The sequence below is a fragment of the Scatophagus argus genome, chromosome 2 (genome assembly GCF_020382885.2).
Source record: "Scatophagus argus isolate fScaArg1 chromosome 2, fScaArg1.pri, whole genome shotgun sequence".
NCBI lineage: Eukaryota > Metazoa > Chordata > Actinopteri > Scatophagidae > Scatophagus > Scatophagus argus.
In genome coordinates this window covers 4,287,736-4,310,535 of record NC_058494.1, presented here as the reverse complement: position 1 = coordinate 4,310,535, position 22,800 = coordinate 4,287,736, and the positions used below count along the sequence as shown (strand labels likewise).

General features: G+C 39.7%; 3 protein-coding genes across 3 annotated transcripts; all 3 read left to right on the top strand.

The window, feature by feature from the left end:
• The first annotated feature begins 3,755 nt into the window (after positions 1 to 3,755).
• sp6 (Sp6 transcription factor) lies at positions 3,756 to 11,923 on the top strand. Its single transcript, XM_046402298.1, has 2 exons — positions 3,756 to 4,040; positions 8,240 to 11,923. The coding sequence occupies exon 2, from the start codon at positions 8,368 to 8,370 to the stop codon at positions 9,292 to 9,294; it is 927 nt and encodes a 308-aa protein (XP_046258254.1). The 5' UTR covers positions 3,756 to 4,040; positions 8,240 to 8,367; the 3' UTR covers positions 9,295 to 11,923.
• Positions 11,924 to 14,810: 2,887 nt separating this feature from the next.
• On the top strand, positions 14,811 to 18,479 carry cwc25 (CWC25 spliceosome associated protein homolog). The gene is made up of 9 exons (XM_046402273.1): positions 14,811 to 15,003; positions 15,346 to 15,518; positions 15,605 to 15,841; positions 15,932 to 16,001; positions 16,219 to 16,370; positions 16,570 to 16,642; positions 16,767 to 16,966; positions 17,584 to 17,751; positions 17,927 to 18,479. The coding sequence occupies exons 1-9, from the start codon at positions 14,986 to 14,988 to the stop codon at positions 18,036 to 18,038; spliced, it is 1,203 nt and encodes a 400-aa protein (XP_046258229.1). The 5' UTR covers positions 14,811 to 14,985; the 3' UTR covers positions 18,039 to 18,479.
• A 728-nt stretch (positions 18,480 to 19,207) lies between these two features.
• Positions 19,208 to 21,951, top strand: psmb3 (proteasome 20S subunit beta 3). Its single transcript, XM_046402285.1, has 6 exons — positions 19,208 to 19,362; positions 20,343 to 20,527; positions 20,798 to 20,905; positions 21,053 to 21,230; positions 21,614 to 21,708; positions 21,787 to 21,951. The coding sequence occupies exons 1-6, from the start codon at positions 19,360 to 19,362 to the stop codon at positions 21,833 to 21,835; spliced, it is 618 nt and encodes a 205-aa protein (XP_046258241.1). The 5' UTR covers positions 19,208 to 19,359; the 3' UTR covers positions 21,836 to 21,951.
• Positions 21,952 to 22,800: the final 849 nt, after the last annotated feature.

The following is a 22,800-nucleotide window of genomic DNA, read 5'->3' as shown; positions in this document are numbered from 1 at the left end:
TTGAATAATTAACAAGGATAAGGAAATTGACTACTAGGTGCTTACTGTTTACTTTGTTTGGATTTTTCTCTGCCTCTGGAGGGGAAGTGAGGCTTTAGCTGGCCTAGCTCTCTGGAGGCTGGCGTGTTGGCAGGAGGATTTGTCTGGGACACCAGTGTGGTTCCCGTGGGACTAGAGACATGTCAAACCAGCCAGAGGCCAGTGAATCAGAATCAGAACCAACTTTATACAGTGGGAATCTTGTATACAAAACACATATCCCTTAAGGAAAGTCCCAAGTTTTAAACAGCGAAATACAGACACACACAAGCTACAGTATGAGCTTGAATATTCAGACTGATGTTTCACGTAAACCATTTTGACCTTGAGGAGAACCAAAACACTAATGGTAAAAACTTGTTCCCGACTAATTGCTGTAATTAAAAATACAATAGACGCTAGCAAACAGTGATATAATATGGTTAGGGCGTGAAGGATATGTGCAAATAGTTCCGGCAATAAAAAGTGTTGAACTATTCCTTTAAGGGCTAGTCATTTATAATCATTAAATTAATAGATTTGCATGTGGAAAGATACTTATTTGCTTTTCTCCCAAAAGACTGATACCAGATTGACATCTCTAAAGCTCACTAAGTAACACTTTATATGCTGTTTGTTCATATGCACAATACGTAGTGTAAAGTATAAATACAGCGAATTGTGGGTGTTATGTTCTATGATAATGAATAGGCATTACGGTTCATTCTTGGCCAAAAAAAAAAAAACCCAGCCTGATTTAAAGATGGAAAGCTCCCCCAAACCCGATCATTTTCCTTTTGTTTTTCTTTCTTTCCATTTTCTTCAGGGTAGCAAGTACTAACAACATAGGACAATTTTAGTCTATAATGGACACGGGAAAGCAGGTAGGGTGACATATTTCCACTAGCATTTATGAAGTTTTCAAACATGAATTTGACTTTATGTTCCAAAGTTGCACTTTGATTGACATTTGTAAGCACACACCCTGTATGGATTGTACGATTTTACATTGAGTGCCAAAGCAGGAACCTGAACACACGCTTTTGTGCTTTCTAATGCGATTAGTGACTACTGTGCCCGTCCTGTAAGGGTGGATTGGATTGTTTTGAACGGTGTTAACACGTAAAGGTCAAAGGTGCTGCTGCCGTCATATAAATAGATGTGTCTTCACCACATTGAATTTCACAGAGATTTTGTTGGATTGATGACAAGAGCAAATGTCAGTACTTCAAGAAAAGCCTCCATGCAAGAGTGTTTAAAGAACCACAAACATTTTTATGTACACACAGCATAAATTCTTATACAAAAAAAATATGTAAGCAGTAACAGACATAAAAACTGTCAAACAAGCTATCTAAACACATTTAAATCATTAGGAGAATTTGTAAGCCCCTACTTGAAATTGCACTGTAATTAAATGTTATTAAGCAGTCTCTTTTTGATTGTGCTGCATTGTATTCATGAGGAAATATGCTTGACTATTAAAGACACTGGTAAACAACATTTAGACGTGGTGTGTGGTCTTCAATTCAGTGGCCTGAACTCCTCTGTGTGTACAAGTGCATTATACTGAAAGATACGAGATACTGAGACATTATACTAATCTAAATTTTGACACAGGCTTCACATGCATCTTTAAATTTTCTGCGTGTGAATATTCTTGCGGTTATTTCAGAATGCTCTTTGATGCCCTAAAATCTAAGCAGAGGTTTAAGCACAGTTGCTGGTCAGGTAGTCATGGAAACGGTTAGCCGGATCACTCTTTATGACTGTAAGGCGTGTATAAATCTATTAAGGCACACTCACAATCAAGACTTTGTCGATATTTGCTGATTGCCCCGTGGTTTCAAAGCATCAGTTCAAGCTCAACATTTGTAAGGTGCTGGTTCAGAGACAGAGGAGCAGAGCGGGTAGGAAGTCACTTCCCGCCGGCCCGTCTGTGGTCTGTGTTTGTCAGTTGATTTGAAGCTGCTTCACCAACATGCTGTGACAGGAAAGGAATTAACTCACTGAAGAGACAAAATAAAAGGCCTCAAAGGAAGATGATGTTAAAAACTATTACATGTGTGATGCACATTCAAAGCCACTGCAGTCCATTAAACTGTGACATATTACAAGATTCAGAAGCTGGGAGAAAGTCACCATTTGGCAGGTAGGCTACCAGAAGCCTTTTATAGCAGTTCAATAGCCATATTAAACACAGTTAGTACTAATGTGAGAAACTGTTTCTCTGAATGGTTCAGATAATTTGATAAGCAGAACTGCTTTCTCTTTTCTGCAAAGTAAGAGCTCCCTATTTGTGTATTATTCCTGAGCTTTGGCCCGTGCCAAACCACCTTTCAGGAGTGTCCGCAATCAAAGGATTTCCAGGTCTCAACTATCTGATTCACGGGCTGCAGTCACTGCACTGACCGAGTTACTGCACCAGTGCTGTAGAGTGTTAAAAAGTGATTTTGGTTCATCACCATAACCCTGACAAAGTGTGACCCAAGGCATTACAATGATGTACCAAGTGCATCTTATATTTAGGTTAAATAGTTTGTGGTTTTGAAAGAAGAGTGCTGTAGAAAGTAAAATAGTGATGAATATACCATTCATTTCATACTTCAAATGTCATCCCCTCGTATCCATTCGGAATAAGAAAAAACAGTTGACTTGCAAACTATAAGTTAAGAGGTAAAACTAATAAGAGCAACTTGATTAAATTGTAAATTTGATGTTGTTGTGATGGTTAAGATAAGAAAACATGAGATAGGCCTTTATTAGTTAAATTGTGATAACTATTGTCTTTTAACACAGCTACATAGTTATGATATTTATGTAGATATACAGTCTAACAAAATAAAAGGGTACCTTTGAGCGCTCAAACTTCTGGCTGATGCAGGGCAGGGACACTACAGCTCCTGCATGGCCTCAGAGCTCTGTTTAAAGACCCCACCGTTTAAGATGTTGTTCTTTGGATCTTTTGGTTCTTGTATCATTGAGAGTATTAAGAATTCAGTTCATTGACTTCAGTAAAAGTAGAAATACCACACCATTAAATATTCAACTTCATGAAAAGATCCATCCATCCATTTTCTATTCCGCTTATCCGTCAGGGTCGTGGGGGAGCTGGAGCCTATCCCAGCTGACTACGGGCGAGAGGCGGGGTTCACCCTGGACTGGTGGCCAGTCAATCGCAGGGCCTCGTGAAAAGATCCAGCACCAAAAATTTCACTTCAGTAAAAGTTTTTTTTTCTTTTTTTTAAACTAACTGTACTGTATCAACAGTAAAGGCACTCATGGTGTCATCAGTATGGGTGTATTAACCTTAAAGTGATAGAGTTGTCTTGCAGTTAAGGTGGAACTCATTTAGCTCCAGATTCTATTGGTTAGTTCAGTCCAATTTATTACTGTATATGTTATGAGTTCATCATATCTTCAAATCCTAATCTGTAAGTAAGTAAAATGCCTCAGGTATCTGAATACGCCCACATGCACTGACTGCTGATATTAGACCTCTCACAGAAATGTGGTTGCTGTTAAACTTAATACCCACAGCAAGTCTGCACTGCGATGAAGCGTGTGATAAACTAGAAATAAACATTTAAAAATCTCAGATGCCTAAAGTGGAGGCTCTTTTCAGAGGGACAAACTGGAGTTTTTGACACCTCTGACAGACGGTCCCATCGATGTCCGTGTCTCCTCAAGGCGAGCCGTTTCCTCACCTCCAGCCGAGGGCGCATCTTCAAAGCGGGGGACTACACGGCAGCGGAGGGCGGAGCCTGGAGGGACTCAAGACGCGCAGCCTATCATAAAGTTTGTCACTCCTGAGAATGCTGCTTACCTGTGCGCCGAAACGCCGATATTGCCTCACCTGGACCATCTGCGATGAAGAAAATCATTTGAAATATGATGAGGATATTATTTTTCTGTGCACTTTTCTCGACGAAGGGAACAAGCAGTAGAGCTGAGCTGAGACACAGTTTCTCCAACCAAGGTGCATTTATTCCATAAAGAAAGTAACAGCAGCAGCACAACAGGTAACTCAGGAATCTGCTATCACTGCGACATGCTCTGAGAGTCACTGTATGTGTTCATATGGTCTGATCTTCACTAACATTGTCAGTTATTATCAGTCATTTATTAAGCCGTATGTATATCCTCCAGTTATCTACAGAGAACAGGTCCAAACACGAGAATATCAAAGTCATCTCATATTGAAAGCAGACAAAAGAAAAAAAAAACAGACAAAGTAACATTTTAGTACAACAGGCGCACTAAAACCGCTTTGACTTGGGGACGAGATGAAAAATACGCACATCTCCCACTAAAGAGAGCACAAGAGCAGCAATTAAACCAACTAGTCTAACTCACTCTTACAAGTTAAGTTTGAAATCTTGTCCTGTATTTTGGACAGTGTGGTTAAAGAATTCTTATGGTTAGGAAAGTTCAAAATTAGCTTCAGGTATAGTAACATCTAAGAGTAGATTATATTGAACTGACAGTCTCCTGCAGCAAACATTCAACAGGCTGGCATGTAGGAGTGCAGGGTCAGTTACAGTCTTAGTTCACGTAAGATTTCACAAGAAAGCAGTTAACAAATGATGGGGAATCACACCTGTATTATTCTCATGAAAGAAATATTTTGAATCAAGATTGCGAGAATTATTAAAGGAAAGCAGTTACTGCAGGGGGAGAGCACATCTTTCGATAATATCTGTTAAATCAGTGTGTTTGCACATCAGTGTGTATGTGTATGATTGGGGTTTATATTAATTATGTTGGTACAGAGGGTCTTATTCAAAAATGGCGTTACTGGTGATCCATTAGTATTTCAAATAGCTTAATAAGTTATGTATTCACTTGTGGGAGATATTTTCTTTAGTAAAAGTAGCTACACCAATAAATTTAATAAAAATTTTTATTTAAGCTAAAGCATACAAGTACTGGTACTTTCAAAAATAAAAGTACTAGTGTTGCATTATCATATTATTGGATCATTATTATTAATGTTTTAAAATGTAACTGCCACTTCAGCATTGTAACGGTCAAAAGTGTTTTAGCTACTTTATTTACTGTAGTTTAAAAAAAATCCACTGTTTTTAAATAACTAAAATTAATATCTGTAAAGAAACCATGAATGTTAAATGAAACTGTACTATTTTTCATTTACATACTGTCTAAAGTATAATTAAAATAGAAATTGTCCAATAAAATACAAGTACCTTAAAATTGTCTAAAAAGTACAGCACTTGAATAAATGTTCTTAGTAATTTTCAACCACTGTATATATATTTTTTAAAATCAGTTTAAGTTTCAGTGCAGACCAGGAGAACGGATGTCATATTTTAAATAAAATCCTGGCTACAGGCTCAATATTTAATCCCTGTGTCCATTAGAATATAAATAGAGAAACCACATAAACAAAGAAATTAAATTGTGTTCAAAGAAATTCCTGTTGTAGGACAGTGAGTGTGAACAAAACTGCAGCCTGTTTTTGAGACTCATGAGCCTTTTTATTCAAACATCAGTACAATCAGTGTTGATACAAAATATTTTCACACTAATTGTATAGCAGCTGATGGCGTGATGGCTCTCAAAACACGTGAAACACTGAAACGGATGCACGGATACAAAAAAATGCTGTTAAAAGCTTCAGGTACAAAAACTGCTGTAGATATTCTGATAAAAAGCAGCAGAGCGTGCATTATATGCAGTTATGAAAAATATGTGAATGTCATACAGATCCTCTTAAATCACTGAGTGTAAAGATGTCAGCCATAAACCATCTCAGTCATTCAGTGCACTTATGGGTGAGATTAGCCGTCCACTTCCAGCTCTGTATGTCACTACCTGCATCCTTCACTTTAGATGCACAAATTAAATTTTAGCTTGATGATTACCAGTTACAGAATTTTATAAATTCTCAAATAAAGTCAGTTTCATTCATCCCTACTATTACATTCCTTTGATTTTTAGCAGGTTTTGAGTCAGACAGTCTTTGTGTTTGTTACATCTTTAAAGTTTTTGTGCTGATGTCATTTCCCCACACGTGGGCACTAAGCAAAGGTCAGAAAGTTTTGATGTTAACACAAAATTGTTTGAAGCTTGTCATGGTACACTTTTCTGACAACTGACCTGACCCCTAATGAAATGATGCATTCCTCTCCGCCCATCTTCTCCCCTACGTGGGTTAAAACAAACTACTCACAGGTGCCCTTTGACCCAAACTGATTTGTCTGGAGTATCCACAGACAGTCGGGGTGACTGTTTTAATTGTGTTTTTCTTAGACTGAGAAGAAATATGACAGTAGGCTTGTGGTGGATCGAATGAGGATTATGCTGGGCCTATAAATGACTCTGGAAAATGGACTTCAAAATGTATCATGACGCTACTGTCAACTAGCAGATTAACAGCTTAGCAGCTGTAAAAACTCAATCATGATGCTGCCAAATCAGAAACTCTGGGTTACAAATAAACCTTGTAAGAACTAGAAATGTAAAAATGTAAAAATGTAATGTTTGCTCCTTCCCTCTGCCCCTTCTCTGTGGCAGACTTGTAAACCAGGGCTGTGCTGGGTCTTGGTCGGGCAGGTTTTATGACCAGAGCTCTGTCATTGCTCTGCACCTCCCATCCTCCTCCTCCCAGGCTGCTGTCCCCTTGGGGGCCTCCTTGTTCCAGCTGTTTCCCTGAGGAGCTCTTAGCACTCCCAGCACTTTGACGAATAGAGGAGGATGCTGCTGTCTTCATTTGTTTACGGTCATATCGGAGTTGAGGGGGACAATTCCGCCGTGCGTCTGACTCACATTCCCTAAAAATTACAGAGCAGCTCTGGCTCCAGGCCTTCATGACATAAATCAGCTTGACCTTTAGCACCAGACCTTTCATTAGAGAATTCCAAACTAATTGCTTTACGATTTCATTGCAACTAGAAAGCATCTTTGAGTGGGTTTGAATGAACCTTTTAGAAGCAAGTGCAATTCTCTTGGTTTGGCTGTATTGACTCAACAAATTGGGATCTGCTGAGGGGATCCTCCACCGTCAGTCAGAGTGACACCACCTGCATGCTGAGCCATACACACCCTCCGCCTGAAAACTAGCGGATCTTCCACTGGAGCTTGACCTCTTGTTTGTGGGCGACCTTGTCCAGTTTGCTATGTCAGATATGGTATCACAACAAGTGATCTCAACGGATACCGACCTCTGAGGCATGAGACTACTTTACCGTTTCCTGCTGTAAAGATAATTGTAGATGTTCCAGGATGGGGGTGTGGTAGAAGTCAACAGGACTGTTTGGAGCCAAGCACAAGTCTTGCAGACTGCTAGCTTCATCATAAATTTCCACAGACTTTAACAAGCTTCATGTCACCTCTGAAAATCAGAGGCCCTGACTAACACTGTCGAGGTGTGAAGTGTAGATACCTGGAGTGTGCAATGGACAGGATGCTGTTTCAGAGCGTGTGCCCATAATTACATACAGAAAGTAATTGTTCTTGTGTTATGGTTGGACTTCCATTCTCAGGCTCCTGAATGCCGTCAGTCTGCAACTGTTGATGCTTTCTGCCGCCAGTGTGTAAGAGGCGGGGTGTTTTACGGGGCTCCTTTTGTAACATGCCTGAAGGGCTGTTGTTGTAAATCATGTGTGATTTATAAAAAACAGGTTCTTCTGTCTGCCAGGTTTCAACTCCACAAACCTCAGAGACGTACAAATAGACTTTGGCCTGCAGCCATACCTCCCTGGAACTTCTTCCTTTACAGAACTTCTCTCCTGTCAACACTCCCCTTCGATGTCGGCCCTCCCCCCACCACTGCCTCTGCACAGGGCCAATGATGTTGTTTTCTTTGCGTTTGTCTTTGACTGTCCTCCATGGGAAGTACCTGGCAGCGGATGCATGTGGCAGGCTTTTGCCTGGACACGTCGCTCTCCCCCTCTCTGTCTCCACGGCCACGCAGTGTGAGAACTGCAGTATCCATGGTGATAAGGAGGTGTGCTCTGGGTTGGTTACTTAAATGTTGTAGACAGGAGGATTTAGGCCCGAGGGTCTGCACTTTTGATGCTTGGAAATGTTAGATCAGCAGAAGAAGAGTAATTTCAAAGCCTGGAAAAAATGATCTCAGGACTTCAAAGTCACTGCATGTGGTTTAGTCAAGTCATTGAGAAAATGCAACTGACTGAGAAAGGCTGAGATGATACCAGAATTGAAAAATAAAGCAGTTTGTCTTTCTTTCTTTCTGCAGGTTTTCTCGATGCATCACCATCCTATCATGTGGTAGTATTCTCAGCATTACCCAAAAAATATTGAACAACACTTTGAGTGGCTGACCTCATCAACAGTTTTGCACCTGCGCCTGCACCAGCTGCTCACATGGCCCACCCTTACGAGCCTTGGTTACGGACAGCACCACCTGGTGGCAGCTCAGAAGACATGAATATCCCCTCCTGGTGGGACCTCCACAGGGATGTCCAACCAGGGAGCTGGATAGACCTGCAGACGGGGCAGGGTGTTGGCTTGCCTTCAGTGAGTCCAGGGAGCTCCATGGGACTGCAGTCCTCTTTAGGCCCATATGGCTCTGACCCACAGCTGTGCACCCTGCCTCCAGCTCAACATGCTCCAGCTTCGCACTCATCCCACCTCTTGCCCCAGGATGGCTTCAAGATGGAGCCACTGGCCCCTGACATGCTGCAGCAAGAACCATTCTCCTTGGAGGAACCACAGGAGCACGTTGTCTCTGCTCGACCCAAGCCACAGCGCCGTTCCTCTTCCAGAGGCGCTGGCCAGGCTGTGTGCCGCTGCCCTAACTGTGTCCATGCAGAGCAGCTGGGTCAGAGCACTGATGACAGCAGGAGGAAGCACATGCACAACTGTCACATCCCTGGCTGTGGCAAAGCTTATGCCAAAACCTCCCATCTCAAGGCCCACCTACGATGGCATAGTGGGGACCGGCCATTCGTCTGCAACTGGCTCTTCTGTGGCAAGAGATTCACTCGCTCTGATGAACTGCAGCGCCACCTACAAACACACACTGGCGCTAAGAAGTTCAGCTGCGCTCTATGTCCTCGAGTGTTTATGCGCAATGACCACCTGGCCAAACATATGCGCACACACGAGTCCCCGCCAGGACATGGGGAGGAGAGAGTAAATGGAGATGGGAGGATGGATAAGAGCTTTGACGCATCTACACCTCCTCAGTCATCCTCTAATGTGTCTGTGTCTGACACCACAGAGCCTCCACTGAAGCTGAAATGTGAGACAGACCCCTCAGTGTCCAGTGTGACAGGGCAGTCTGGATAATTTCATCACTTTGAGAAGAATTTTTTGCATTTATAGGGTTTACCATTTGTTCCAACCTCTGTCGCAGCGGTGTGATAGTTTTATGATAGAATAGAGAATAGAAAAAGGGTTCAGACAAACTTCAATTGATGCTGGATGGAACAGAAAGTGTTGGGCTATGGTCCTGTGAATTTATGAACAGGGCCAACTTAGTGCTAATCTAAATGCACACAGAAAGAAACGGGAATTTTGCTGATTCTGTGGATAGGACTCCTCTCTGTTTACTAAAAGCGAAGGTGGTTTAAGAGGCAACCAAGCTGAAGCTGCAGCTTGTTGCTGGACTTCCACTGCTGCTAGAAATACTTCTACTACTAGTAGACCAAGAGACTGAGATAAGATCAATTGAAGGTGGCTTCTTAACCTGTTTACAATGAAATTATTCAAATGTGTTACTGGCAGATTTGGAGAAATGTTTGTCTCCAACACCACTTACCAGTTTCAAAGGCAACATGCTTTTGAATGGGGAAAGGCGACAGTGATATTCTGTTTCTGTTTCAGACTGTCAACATGTGTGTAGCCTACTGTGCAAGTTGTGATAAGACACTGGAATATAATACAGCGTTTTCTTATTTTAAAAGGGTCAGTAGCCATTTGGATGGCTGATAGTTAATGCCACAAACCTGAGTGTGTGTGTGTGTGTGTGTGTGTGTTGGTATGTTAGTAATTAAAATGGTACATAAAGAAAATGAAAGTACAACAGACAATAATGCTTTGCCATGGCAACATGGTAGCATGTTGTAATGTTGGTGCAACACTGACACAGTAATATGAGATGATATGATATGATATGACACAATATGATATGATACGATATTATAAACAATGTAAGTTTCATGCACTATAATAACTACTATCTACCAAAAATACTGTGTTTCTGTCACCACCATAGTTTTGATGGCAAAACACTTAATGAGAGTGATCATACAGTATGAGAATGTGAACACTGATTCAGGATACCAGATGGAAAGAAGTGATGTGAACAATCATTAAGGTTGACAATGATGTGAAAAAGATAAAATCACAACTAATTGAACCTAAGTGTTCAGAGCTGATGAGGACAGTGACGCCCTCCACTCTTTGCAGGTAGGAACAAGAAGACCACGCTGACCATCATGATCTCGCTAAAGCCAGACATGCAGAGATCAAATGGATCCTGATCAAATGGATTCTGGTTTCTATTGTAAATGCTGATGACAATGAACATATTTGGCAGTAAACACAACACATCCACCATGTCGACACTGCAGCTGCTACTGGGGTACGAAATGAGACTTCCAGAGAGGTAGTGCACTCCAATGGCCTCTGTAGTCTCAAGATTTAAAGCTGCACTAATAAATATTTAAATTACTTGCTCACAGTAAAGAATTCAAAGAATTAAGTCTCAGCTCTACTAAGCACACAATGTTTTAATGTATTTAACCTCACTGTTTTGGTTTTCTGCTCAAATTTAATTTTTTGTTTTGGTTTAGTCTCATCGCTTTCATCAAGCTCATCCCCAGCAGCAGGCAGCTGTAGTCGCCAAAAACATTATGATGAGCCTACTGGAGACTGATCATTCAGCATCAGACATCAGAAAGGCAAGATTAGCTACTAGCAAGTGAACATAGAGGAGCATTTAGCAGTTCGTCATAATGTCTTGTTATGGTGCTAATAGGCCTGTGTTATTGTCATGTTTACAGCTTGTTCAGCTGGAGGCCAAAAAATGAGTTGTTACTGCTCTTGCTAACATTAACAAAAAATCTTGAAAGTACTCACCTTAAATTCATGCCTCAGAGGTTCAGGCGGGGTTGGAAGAAGAAGGTTGTTCCTCATTAAGGGTTTATACAGTTCTTCCAAGTATCATTAGCTTGATTAACATTTGCATGTTGGATCAAGCTGTAGTCCCATTCATCAACAAAGAATGTGTGATGGGCTCATCTCTCAACACATTTTATTAACAACTGTTGGTGTGTCTGCACTTTTTTCAGTGACAGAGATAAATCGTTTAACAAAACTCTTTTCTTGGAACATTGCAACCATTTGACTCTGAATTAGTATGCAGAGAAAGACTGTTAACAGTCTTATAAAATTAATAAAATGCAGTATAACAACACATGCATCAGAAATTGTTTAGGTTACTTGTTTTGAATAGTTAACTTTCTTAATCAATATTATCTGATCAGTAGTTCTGTAGCAAGCAGTGCGAGTGGCTTTACAGTTTAAAACACTATTAGGATGTATGTAAACCATCAGACATTAGACTGAGATTTATATATAGGCCTGTAGCCTATTAGAGAGCTTGCATTATTGGAGGCTCGCTGTATTTTTGTATAGAAGATAAGAAATGGAAGACAGTGCTTAAACTTAGTCAATTATTGTGTATTCACTATTATTATTATTGTTATTCTGTGTTAATGATATTACAGATAGTCTTTCATGCTGGTCAGTAGAACAAAATGGACAGTTTTTTTAAATTGGTTGCTGTAGAAGATATTTTAGTTGACTGTACTGAAATGAGTTCTAAAACTTTTAATAAGTTAAGTATCATGGAGTAATAACTTGTATTTAATCTATTATTGTCGTTTAGTAAATAAAAAAACTATAGTCTGTGTCTATGTTGAACTTTTCTTTATCAAAGTACATTTTGGAATGTTAACTAAATCTTCAGGTTTGCTTTATACCAAACACAGTGAAAATTAAGGTGGTCAAAATTATTAGCCCCCATGTGAATTTTTGTTTTCAAATGACACCTGAACAATCAATCAGCAATGAACTTTACTTAAGGGACTCCAATGAACAGGGTTAGCATCACTTGAAAACTTGACTGAGAGGGATTGTTCTTTGGTATTCTTGGTAAGAAGTCATTTCATCAAAAAGTAAAGAAATCAGTCTGGCCCTCACAAAAAAGACAGTGGATGCTCACCTTAAAGGGTAAAGCTATACTGACATTTCCAAGTATTTCAGAGTGTACAGCTGTCCATTGCATCATTGCAAAGCAGAAAGAGACAAATTATGTTAGAAACAAACCTGGGCATGGTCAAAAGTGCAAGATCTCAAAAACGTTGGAGAGCAAAAAACTTACAGATGTCATCAAGAATCCCTGGATCTCTGCCCAGATGACTGTTGCTGAACTGGCCTCTTCTGGACTCTTCAAGGAAGACTGTTGTGAAGGCTCTTCATCATGGTGGGCTTTGATATTATCATCCAAGAAAAACTCCTCTACTCATACTTTGTCAAAGACAAATTGAAGTTTGCCCGTGAACATTTGAAACATGGGGATAAGTTTTGAAAGTCTGTCCTTTGGTCTGATGAGGCTAAACTTGTGCTGTTTGGGTTTTTGTTTGGCAAGGATAGGAAGAGGCTTTCAACCCTAAAAACACAGTTCCCACAGTTAAACATGGCAGTGAGAGCATAATTCTGTGGGGCTGTTTTGCTGCTTTAGGTACAGGGAACCTTGTACAAGTACCTGAGACCAAGAAGAAAGAAGATTATGTTGCAATTTTGAAGGATAATGTAAAGAAATCTGCTGTGCATTTGTCTTGATGTCAGTGGCCTCTATGTGTAGGTATTTAATTGTGGCTTACTTCCTTGTGGCGTCTTTATCGTTTCCATTTGCTTGCAGGATCCCAATATATTTGAAGCTGTCAGGTCACGGTCAGTTTCTCACTCATTATTGGCATACAGCTTGATGTCATCCATGTAGAGGAGATAACTGATGGTTGCTCCACTTCAGAACTGTTATCTTTGGCCAATCTTTGTGGTGATCTGTCTGAGAGGGTTCAGGCCTATGCAGAACAGTAATGGGGATGAGTTGATCTCTAAATTTATCATCCGCAGCCCCATCAAGTTCTTTATGAAGCTTCTTAGTGTCCTGTTGATATTGTACATTTCTATTCATTCCAGTATCCGTGTGTGTGGCATTGAGTCATGGACTTGAAGTCAATCAAGGCGGTGCACAGGTTGGTCTGCCTGGTCTTGCAGCCTTGAATGACTGCTCTACTGACCACCACCTGGTGTTTGGCTCCCCAGGTATTACTATCAATATATGTAAATGTATGTATTTATGTAGGTGTACATCTGTATTTATGTGTGCACACATGTGTGTATAAATGCAAGGAAATAACCATAGATTTATATAAAATAGATATAGATAGTAGATATATATACATACATACAGCTGAGGACAAAATTATTACCCCCCCCCCATGAAATTTAAAGTTTTTTCAAAAATTTTCCCAGGTGCTTTTTTAACAGAGCAAGGAATTTTTAACATAGCATTTCTAAACATACTAGTTTTCTTTAGAAAGCATAAATTATTTCTATTTGCACACAATAACAGAACTATTTCAGAAAAAAACAAAAATCACCAAGGTCAATATCGTTACCCCCCTTAAGAACTGACCTTTTTATTGAGCCAGAGCACAAACCACTGTTGTGCAATGATGTGCCTTAACTTTGTAATGCTCAAAGCTTGTAAAATCAAGTTAAAACTGAGAGTTATCTCCCAATTTACACACAGTATAAAAACTTCAGTAAGGGTTTTAGCAGTCACTTGAGAAAGCATCATGCCAAAAACAAAATAAATCAGTTTATATCTGGAACTAGGAATCTCGTCAAGGTGAAAGGAATCATGACAAAAGAAGAATATGTTAAGATTTTGAAAGCAAAACTCAAGCAGTCAGCAGCAAAACTGGGTCTGGGCCGTCGCCAAAACCAAAGTGATCGTTATTGACTGGCCTTTGCAAAGACTTGACTTGAATCCCACTGAAAATCTGTGGGGTGAACTGAAGACCAAGGTCCATGAAGCGCATCAAATATGGAGGAGCTTGAGAGATTTGTCAAAGAAGAATGGGCTGGGGTTCCTCAGGAGACGCGTCAGAGACTTGTTGCAAACTACACGACTACAGGCTGTTAACCAGAAAAATGGATACACAGCATCAACTATTAGCATCAAGGGGGCTAATAATTTTGACCCTGGTAGTTTTGGGGTTTTGTGAAATAATTGCGTTTCTGTGTGCAAAGTAAAATAATGTAAACATCCAAAATAAAACTGGGATGTTTGAAAATGTGTGGTAAAAATTCTTTGCTCTCTTTAGTATTTGGGAAATACCTTTTTAAAAAATATATGAAATTTTCATAACAGCGCTAATAATTTCGTCCACATCTGTACATAAATTTGTGCATACGGAAAACAGAGAGAGATGAAAGCGTCAGGATGCTTGTTTTAGGGGCTGTCGGCATCCTATTACCCATGCGGAAAATGGTTGCAACAAACTAAAGGGCATTCAGTCATACAGTGCACCTAATCAGTCTCAACCAAAAAACGTACTCTGACACATCTTTCATCTCTATTATTTGTAACTAAAACCCGTTAAAACCGGTGGAAAACTATATCGAGTCATGTCGCTGACTGTTTATTAATTGTTAGTAAAGTTCTAATGTCGGGATCTTACCACGAGTACTTGAAGGCACCATGAACTGGAACCGGAAAGTGAATAATACAAAACAGGAAACACACACAGACACACACAAAAAAAACCATCACATACGATCCTCGGTAACCGTGTCGGTAACCCTGTTTTCTAGCTAGCTTACTGGTGACTTTCGACGTTCCGTTTCTTATCGTTTTGACTATTTTCATTTTTGCTGAACTTATACGACCAACTTTTCAAGATGGGGGGCGGAGATCTGGTAAGTATAAGCTATCACATTCACAACATGCTCTTTCGATGAAGTCTGTGATGATCAAACTCCATTCCGAATAAGGGTTCTCAATTATGTCTGTATGGCTGTTAAAACATGAGTTACTACCTACTGGAGACTAATACTACTCACTCAGTTCAGCAATACTCACTTTAACTGAGGCCCTATTCTTATATTTTTAATAGCTAATGGCTAGTTAGTAACATAACAGACAACGTTAGTTTGCGTTAGCTGAACGTAGCTTACTGACAAATAAATGGGAGAGTTTATTGTTTACCGTAAAAGCCGCATTTCAAAATGCTAAAATACGTAAATGATTTCCTCTGCCAGAACTTGAAAAAGAGCTGGCATCCTCAGACTATGAAAAACATCGAGCGTGTTTGGAAAGCTGAACAGAAATATGAGGCTGAACGCAAGAAGATTGAGGAGCTACAGAAAGAACTTAAAGAAGAACGAAACCGAGAAGAAATGACAAGATATGCAGAGGAAACAGGTGCCATCAAGTGAGTTCTCTGATATTCTGAAAGTTTTGTGGCTTAAGACTAAAATGCAATGTTTAAGTCATGTTGCATCTTTCATGTGATCACAGAAAGCGGGATGATCGTCTGGACTGGATGTACCAGGGCCCTGCTGGCCAGGTGTCCAGAGATGAGTATCTTCTGGGACGTGCCATTGACAAACAGATCACTGACCAGTACGAGGAGCCGGAGAGTGGTCCATCAGCTGAGACTGGCCTCCTGCCTGGGTCCATCTTCAACCCCACCACTCCCGCCTCCAATCTCGACCTGGCTGCCAAGATCAGGGAAGACCCCCTGTTTGAAATCAGGTCAGCAAGTCCTTTCTCCCTTGTAATGTGTTCTGAAAAGACGGTAAAAGTTCCATGTCATTTCATTGATGTTTTGTTTGTTTTCTGAAGGAAACGTGAGGAAGAAAAGAAAAGGGAAGTCTTGACTAATCCAGTGAAGATGAAGAAAATTAAAGAAATGGTAAAATTATTGTATAACTGTGTGTTTGTAAAGAAATCATTTTTCTTAAGATGTTGTTTTGACTTTTGACTAACCTTGTTAAGATTTTGATTACCTTACTGTAATAACCAACTCACTCCCATTTACATGTGTTGCCCCTCTTAGCAACTGTGTATTTTATAAAACAGGATAAGTGAAGTTGTTATTTATGGTGACACATGGGTCGGTTCTCTCACAGCTGCGTCAGAATCTTGACAAGAAAGACAAGAAAAAGAAGAGGAAGAAGGATAAAAAGGAGAAGAAAGGAGACAAAGAGAGGAAAAAGGAGAAGAAGCATAAGAGGAGGAGTTCAAGTTCAAGCTCGGATGAAGAAAACGGGAAAAAACACAAGTATGTAAGGAAACTGTTAAAGAAATAATTGACATATACTGTTGTGTTTGTGATTTATGTGTGCTCCAACCAGTGAAGTGTAACATATGCAATGAAAATATACATGAGTTTCACACTATTACTGCACACAGAGGACATTCAGTCAATTTATTTCAATAATGTAAACTGTTTTCATTTTCATCTCCGTTCTGTGTTTTAGGTCACATTCACGAGATGAATCTTCGGCGGACCTCAAGTCTCATTCCCTTCATCTTCCAGGCTATGGCCTGCAGGTCAGAGAGGAGCAAAGTGGTATTTTACTGTTAAATAGATATGATCTAATCTGCAGATTTAGTTATTAATTGTTCACTGGACTAAAACCATCATAAGTCCTAACAGTTAAGTCTTCCCTCTCAGCTCCCGGCTGGCAGACATCACCAGTCCACAGCTCCCTCCAACCACTCTGGGCGCCGTGAGAGGAGCCGCTCCCGATCGCCTCACAGGAACAGCAGAGAAAGTCACTCCTACTCTTCTACTTCGCACAGAGGTGACCGGAAGCCTAAAGCTGCCAGCCCACAAAGAGAGCGTTACCACAGACCAAGGCACGTCGTGTCCAAGTAAGAGTTCAGAGGGCTCCAGAGTGCGACAGGCACTGCACTCGTAAATGATGTCTATAGTTCAAATACTGATATTATTCTAATCTAGATTTATTACTTGTATGCCATTCATCTTTCAATTCTGTGCTGATGGTGGTTGAAGTCACCCATTCTTGGTCAGATTACAGTGTTTCCTTCGAGTATTCAGTCTTAAAGCCTTAAAGTCTCTTTGCTCCTGTGGTGTATCTTTGTCTCTGTCTTGTTTAACTGCTTTGAGTCAGTCTTTTCACAGCTCTTGTGTACAAGTAGATTCATATCGATTAGTAGATTCGATCGATTATTTGTCATCAAACAGCTGGGTTGTTGTACCATTTGTGTCTCAAAATCCTGGTACAGAATCCTACTTTAATAAAGTTAAAAAAAAAAAACCCTCCTGAGATTGCTCTAAAAATGTAATTGTTCCAGCTTTTATAATTTTATAATGCTTAATATGACCTTTGAGTCATGTGTCATGATGTTTGAGTTAATGAGAAAATGTTTTTTAAACAGTAATCTGTTTTTCAGAGCATTTTCTCAATCACCACCCACAACTGAAGGGATTCTCATAATGTTTCCACGTTTTTTTGTGTCCGATGCAGGAAGCTCTCTGCAGAAGAACTGGAGCGCAAGAGGCAGGAGATGATGGACCAGGCCAAGCAGAGGGAGGAGGACAGGGAGAATAACGTGAAGAGATACAAGAGGCAAGACGAGCAGGAAAAGCAGAGGGAACAGAATGCCAAGCATGACCGCCACTCTGGCTTCATTCAGTAAGTTTTTGATCAGCATGGACACAGATGATCAGAGGGTGTGACATTTACAGACGCGCCTCTTATTCTGTTTCAGATGCACAAATAATAACCCCCCTGATGTCTCTTCATTCATGTCATCTTTTTTGGATGCTTAATGTTTAGCTCCAGTAACGCTCACCTTTCCTTCTTGCAGTAACATGAAGCTGGAAAGTGCTGCCAGCTCTTCCTTGGAGGACAGAGTGAAGAGGAACATCCACTCCATTCAGAGGACACCAGCCTCCTTGGACAACTTCATGAAGAGATGAAGACACAAAACATTTATCATACAAACAGGCTGAAGTGAACTGATTGAAAAAGCTTGGCAAGAGTATGTCATCCGCTCTTTTATCTGTCTCTTAAATGAACTGAGGCAGGTATGTGTGTATTACTGTGCTGGATGGTGTGGAGGGAGACTGTTGTGAGTTCAGACTGAGAACCATATGGCTTTATACCTACCCATGTTTTTTATTTGGCAAAGCTGTTTCCACAACAGTAAAATCTTTTATTTCAGAGAAGTGCAAAGGCCTTATCATGGCTGCTCTGTACCCCTTTAAAGTTCATGTGATCCAAACTTTGTACAAAATATAGTTTTTTGTGTTTTTAGTCCAATAGGACCTACTTTTATCTCAAAGGTTTTTGTAATATATGTTTGTTACTTAATGTTCATCTGTGAGTAGCAACTGGAATAATAACTTTCCAGCATTTGATTCATTGTTTTTTTTTTCTCATTTTGCTCAAATACTGATAGATTAAAACACGTCTTCAGTCGTAATAATGGGTAAACATTCACATCAACACCCCTGTTGTCAACGGAAAAGTTCCAGGTCACAAAAGAGAAATGTCAAAACAGATATGAAAGGGCTCACATTTTTTTATTTTGAGGACAAGAGTTATGTTATCAGGATATATAGTGAGAATTTAATTTACTCCACTATAAAAAGAAGAAGTACGATTTTTATTACCCAAAACCTTATTTGGTGGCCTAATGCTAAATAATTTTGGTAATTTATTCAGAAAATTACATTTGTCAGTCAGAATTTTGATAATTGTTTATTTTGTTTTTCAGGTTTGGTGGCAGTTAAGTAAAAATGGATAGGTGGTCCCCCTTTCATCTAATTATTAGTAGTAAATGAATAGGTTTTTTAGCCGTTGGTTAATCAGTTTATAACAGGTATTTATTTTATTTTTTTCTCACTGAAATTAAAAGAAAAAAAAAAACAATCGATTGTCGGTTGCATGGTTGCAAGTCTGTCAGGGTTACCTTCAGAGCTGAACGTAGCAATTAAAATCCAATTTTAGAAGAATATGAAAAAAAACTGCAGGTTTTAATTTCACTTTATCACGCCTCGAACAAACTATGCATGCGCCGTTCTCCACTGCCTACGTCCTCCAATGACAACAGCGCTTTTCGCCGAGTGTCGTTCCTCCAGCCACTTATCTTTGTAGTCACTGATGACGTAGGATAATCAAGTTACTCTGATCTCTTGTGTTTCTAAATCGTGTAGTCACTGTGGGAAACTAGCAGACTTTCATTACTAGGGGTTTTACAAGTTCTAGCAGTTAGGATTATATCACAGCACCGCCATCATGGTAAGAACATCAAATATTAGATCATGTGTGAATGGATTTTTAGGTAAAATGGTTTAAAATGTTTTAATAAAGCTAACAGTTACAGCAGCTTGGGTAAGCTAATGTTGGTATCTCATTGACATACACCAAAGTTGTCTAACTAATATTCTCAGAAAACGGATTTAACGCCAGGCTTCACAAGCTATCATAATTTCATTAGCTAATTTTATATTTTCAGTAACGTTTCAGCAAACGGTAACAAACTATAAAAAATAATACCGGCCGGCGATAGCCGGAAAGCTAAATACTTAGCTTATCAGTGCTAGTTGCACATGAGCTAACGATGTACTATGCACAGAAGGTTGCTATCCTGGTATGCTCAATTATTACACTATATAATATATAATTATTGTTAACGTTAGAAGTTAGGTAATATATACCTACCAATAGCAAACTAACAAACACGTAAAATTTTAACTGTTCATTAACTGTGTTTTTCTCAAGTTAAATATCGTATTCATATATTTGTTGACTATTTATTCCTGTAACTACGCCTTTTATTTTACTGTCTTAAGTTACTATTTTATGTTTGCACTAGTGTGTTACAATAATTCTGATAAACTAAATGGACTCACATGCTTTTTTTTTGTACGTCATGATATTTAATTCTATTGGACTGAAAAGTTTTGTATGTTATTTATAGGTTACACACACACATTTATTGTAATCTTACATGCAGCATAGTAGATTCTTGTATTGTTGTCAGGACTTTAACTTATTGTTGTAATTATCCATTACTCTGCCTGTCGTTTTCTGAATTTGGGCAACATATCAGTTGAAACTGAACTAGTTAAAATGACATATTTTGTCTTTTTGCTTAAATCTATTGATTAATCTGAACTGATGCGGATACATTTCCTGTTGATTGACTAACAGTTTCATCTTTTAGTTGTTTAAGCTCTGACTGACTTATGGTCTTTTTCCTTTCCTTCCTCATCCAGTCTATTATGTCCTATAATGGAGGGGCCGTCATGGCCATGCGGGGGAAGAACTGTGTGGCCATAGCGTCAGACCGGAGATTTGGCATTCAGGCTCAGATGGTCACCACAGACTTCCAAAAGATCTTTCCCATGGGAGACAGGCTGTACATCGGGCTGGCTGGATTGGCTACTGATGTTCAGACAGTGTGAGTGTGTTTAACCTCCATGTCTTTCTTACTCTCAAACTGGCAAAGCCATTCTTTCACCATGGCATAATAACAGGTTTTTATCCATTACTATCACTAACTACTTAGAGGAAACTTTGGTTTTAATAATGATGTTAGTCATGACTAGGAAATAAGTGAAATTTGCATCGTCTGTGAATTTGTGTTTTGTGAAAAGCATCATTAAATATTGAATGTCTCAGGATAGATGGATCACACTGGTGGTAACTACATGTGTATCTTGCGGTGTAGAGCCCAGAGGCTTAAATTCAGACTGAACCTCTATGAGCTGAAGGAGGGTCGCCAGATCAAGCCCAAGACCTTCATGAGCATGGTGTCCAACTTGCTGTATGAAAGGAGGTGAGCACAGTTAAGTTAATTGAGACCCATTATAGTGTGAACAAGCCCCATATCCCACTTAAAGTTTACAGTGGACATAGTGAAGGTGCAAAAATAATGACACGGAAAGTTAAATACAATCTGGTTAATATGTCAATGTCTCATTAGGTTTGGGCCGTACTACATTGAGCCTGTGATTGCTGGGCTAGATCCTAAAACCTTGGAGCCGTTCATCTGCTCCTTGGATTTGATTGGCTGCCCCATGGTAACAGAAGACTTTGTTGTGAGCGGCACCTGTTCAGAGCAGATGTATGGCATGTGTGAATCATTGTGGGAGCCAGACATGGTAAGTAGTGTGACGGTTGAAGCCACTCTAACACATGTACCGTAGGTTGGTTACTGGGTGCTAAATAACAGTTACAGTCAGTTTATTTACATGCAAATTATTATTCCCCCGTTCTTTATGATGATTGCAGAATCCTACATGGAACTTGTGTGTGTTACTTTTTGTACATGTGCAGTGAATGTAGTTACTATTAACATCTATATGTGGAATATAGTGAGATCTAACTTATGGGGCACATTTACAAGATCACAACAGCTTGTTCACACAGTCAGTAAGTGACTGTTTCAATACAGGAACAGTATGTGAGTGTTTATTCTGGCTGCAGGTATGGTATTCATATTTAGTTAAAAATTAATGACTGAAAAATGCGTTTGTTTGTGCAGGAGCCGGAGGACCTGTTTGAGACCATTTCCCAAGCAATGCTGAACGCAGTTGATAGAGATGCAGTGTCTGGCATGGGAGTCGTTGTACATGTCATGTAAGTACAGTGATAACAAGTTCAGTACAGCCAGGTTAGAGCTAGGTGGATTGACGGGCCTTCTCTTTTCTCTGGCAGTGAGAAAGACAAGATCACCACACGGACCCTGAAAGCCAGGATGGACTAGAGCTGCTGTTTCTCCTCACACTTCACCAACACAAATGTTTTGTACACAAATAACAATGCTTGTTCTTTTTTCTTAATGATATTGTTCAATAAATGAACACAGGTTTAAACAGTGAACTTGACTGATGTTCTTGTTGTAGGAACTTGCACCACTTTTCTCCTTGTTCTACCCAATTTACAGGTTCTGCTCCAAACATAATTTGTTACAGAAGTTAAAATGAAAGGAGGCTGACAACAGCGGTGTTGGCAGACTGAAAAAAGATGGCATGAGGATTAGCAAGATTACAGAAACCTTTTCAGCATGCTACACTGCAAGCAGCACCAGACGAATGACAAAATCCTGAAGGGGCCAGTCCTGAAGACCACCACAGAACCCTCCAGATAACAGAGGGCATTAAAATGCTTTCATTGTTTTTTTTCTCTTGGATAAAGGCCAGTGATTTCAAGCTTGCACTGTCGGCACGAGCAACTTAAACCACATACTTGAACAGCTGTGTTAACTAGGCAGGGATGGTGTAAGTTGCACTATGAGAAGTGTAGTATTTTGACCCCCACTAAGGACTGAAAGCACAGTTCCCATGAGTCCATGAGGTCCTTGAAAGTTTGTGAATTCAAGATAAAAAATAAATCCAGGTCTTGAAAGTGACACAGGGCACTTTATATATTCTAGGTACTTGGATATATACAAATATCCTGAAAAGTCCTTGAACAAGTCCTTGTCTTTAAATTTGATCTTTAAGAGGGTGTGGGAATCCTGCAAATGTTAGTATATTTTAGCCTGTGTTGCTTCAATTTTGATTATGTTTTTAAAAATGTCTCTTAGTCTCATGTGAGTCCCTGAAGGCTATGGAGACTCAATGCTGTATCACTTCAGTTCCCCATTCAACCTGTAACCCAAATTAGGTTTAATAGCGTTTTCGTTTAAAAAAAATTACTCCCACCTACTACCTTTTATCTCACAGAAAT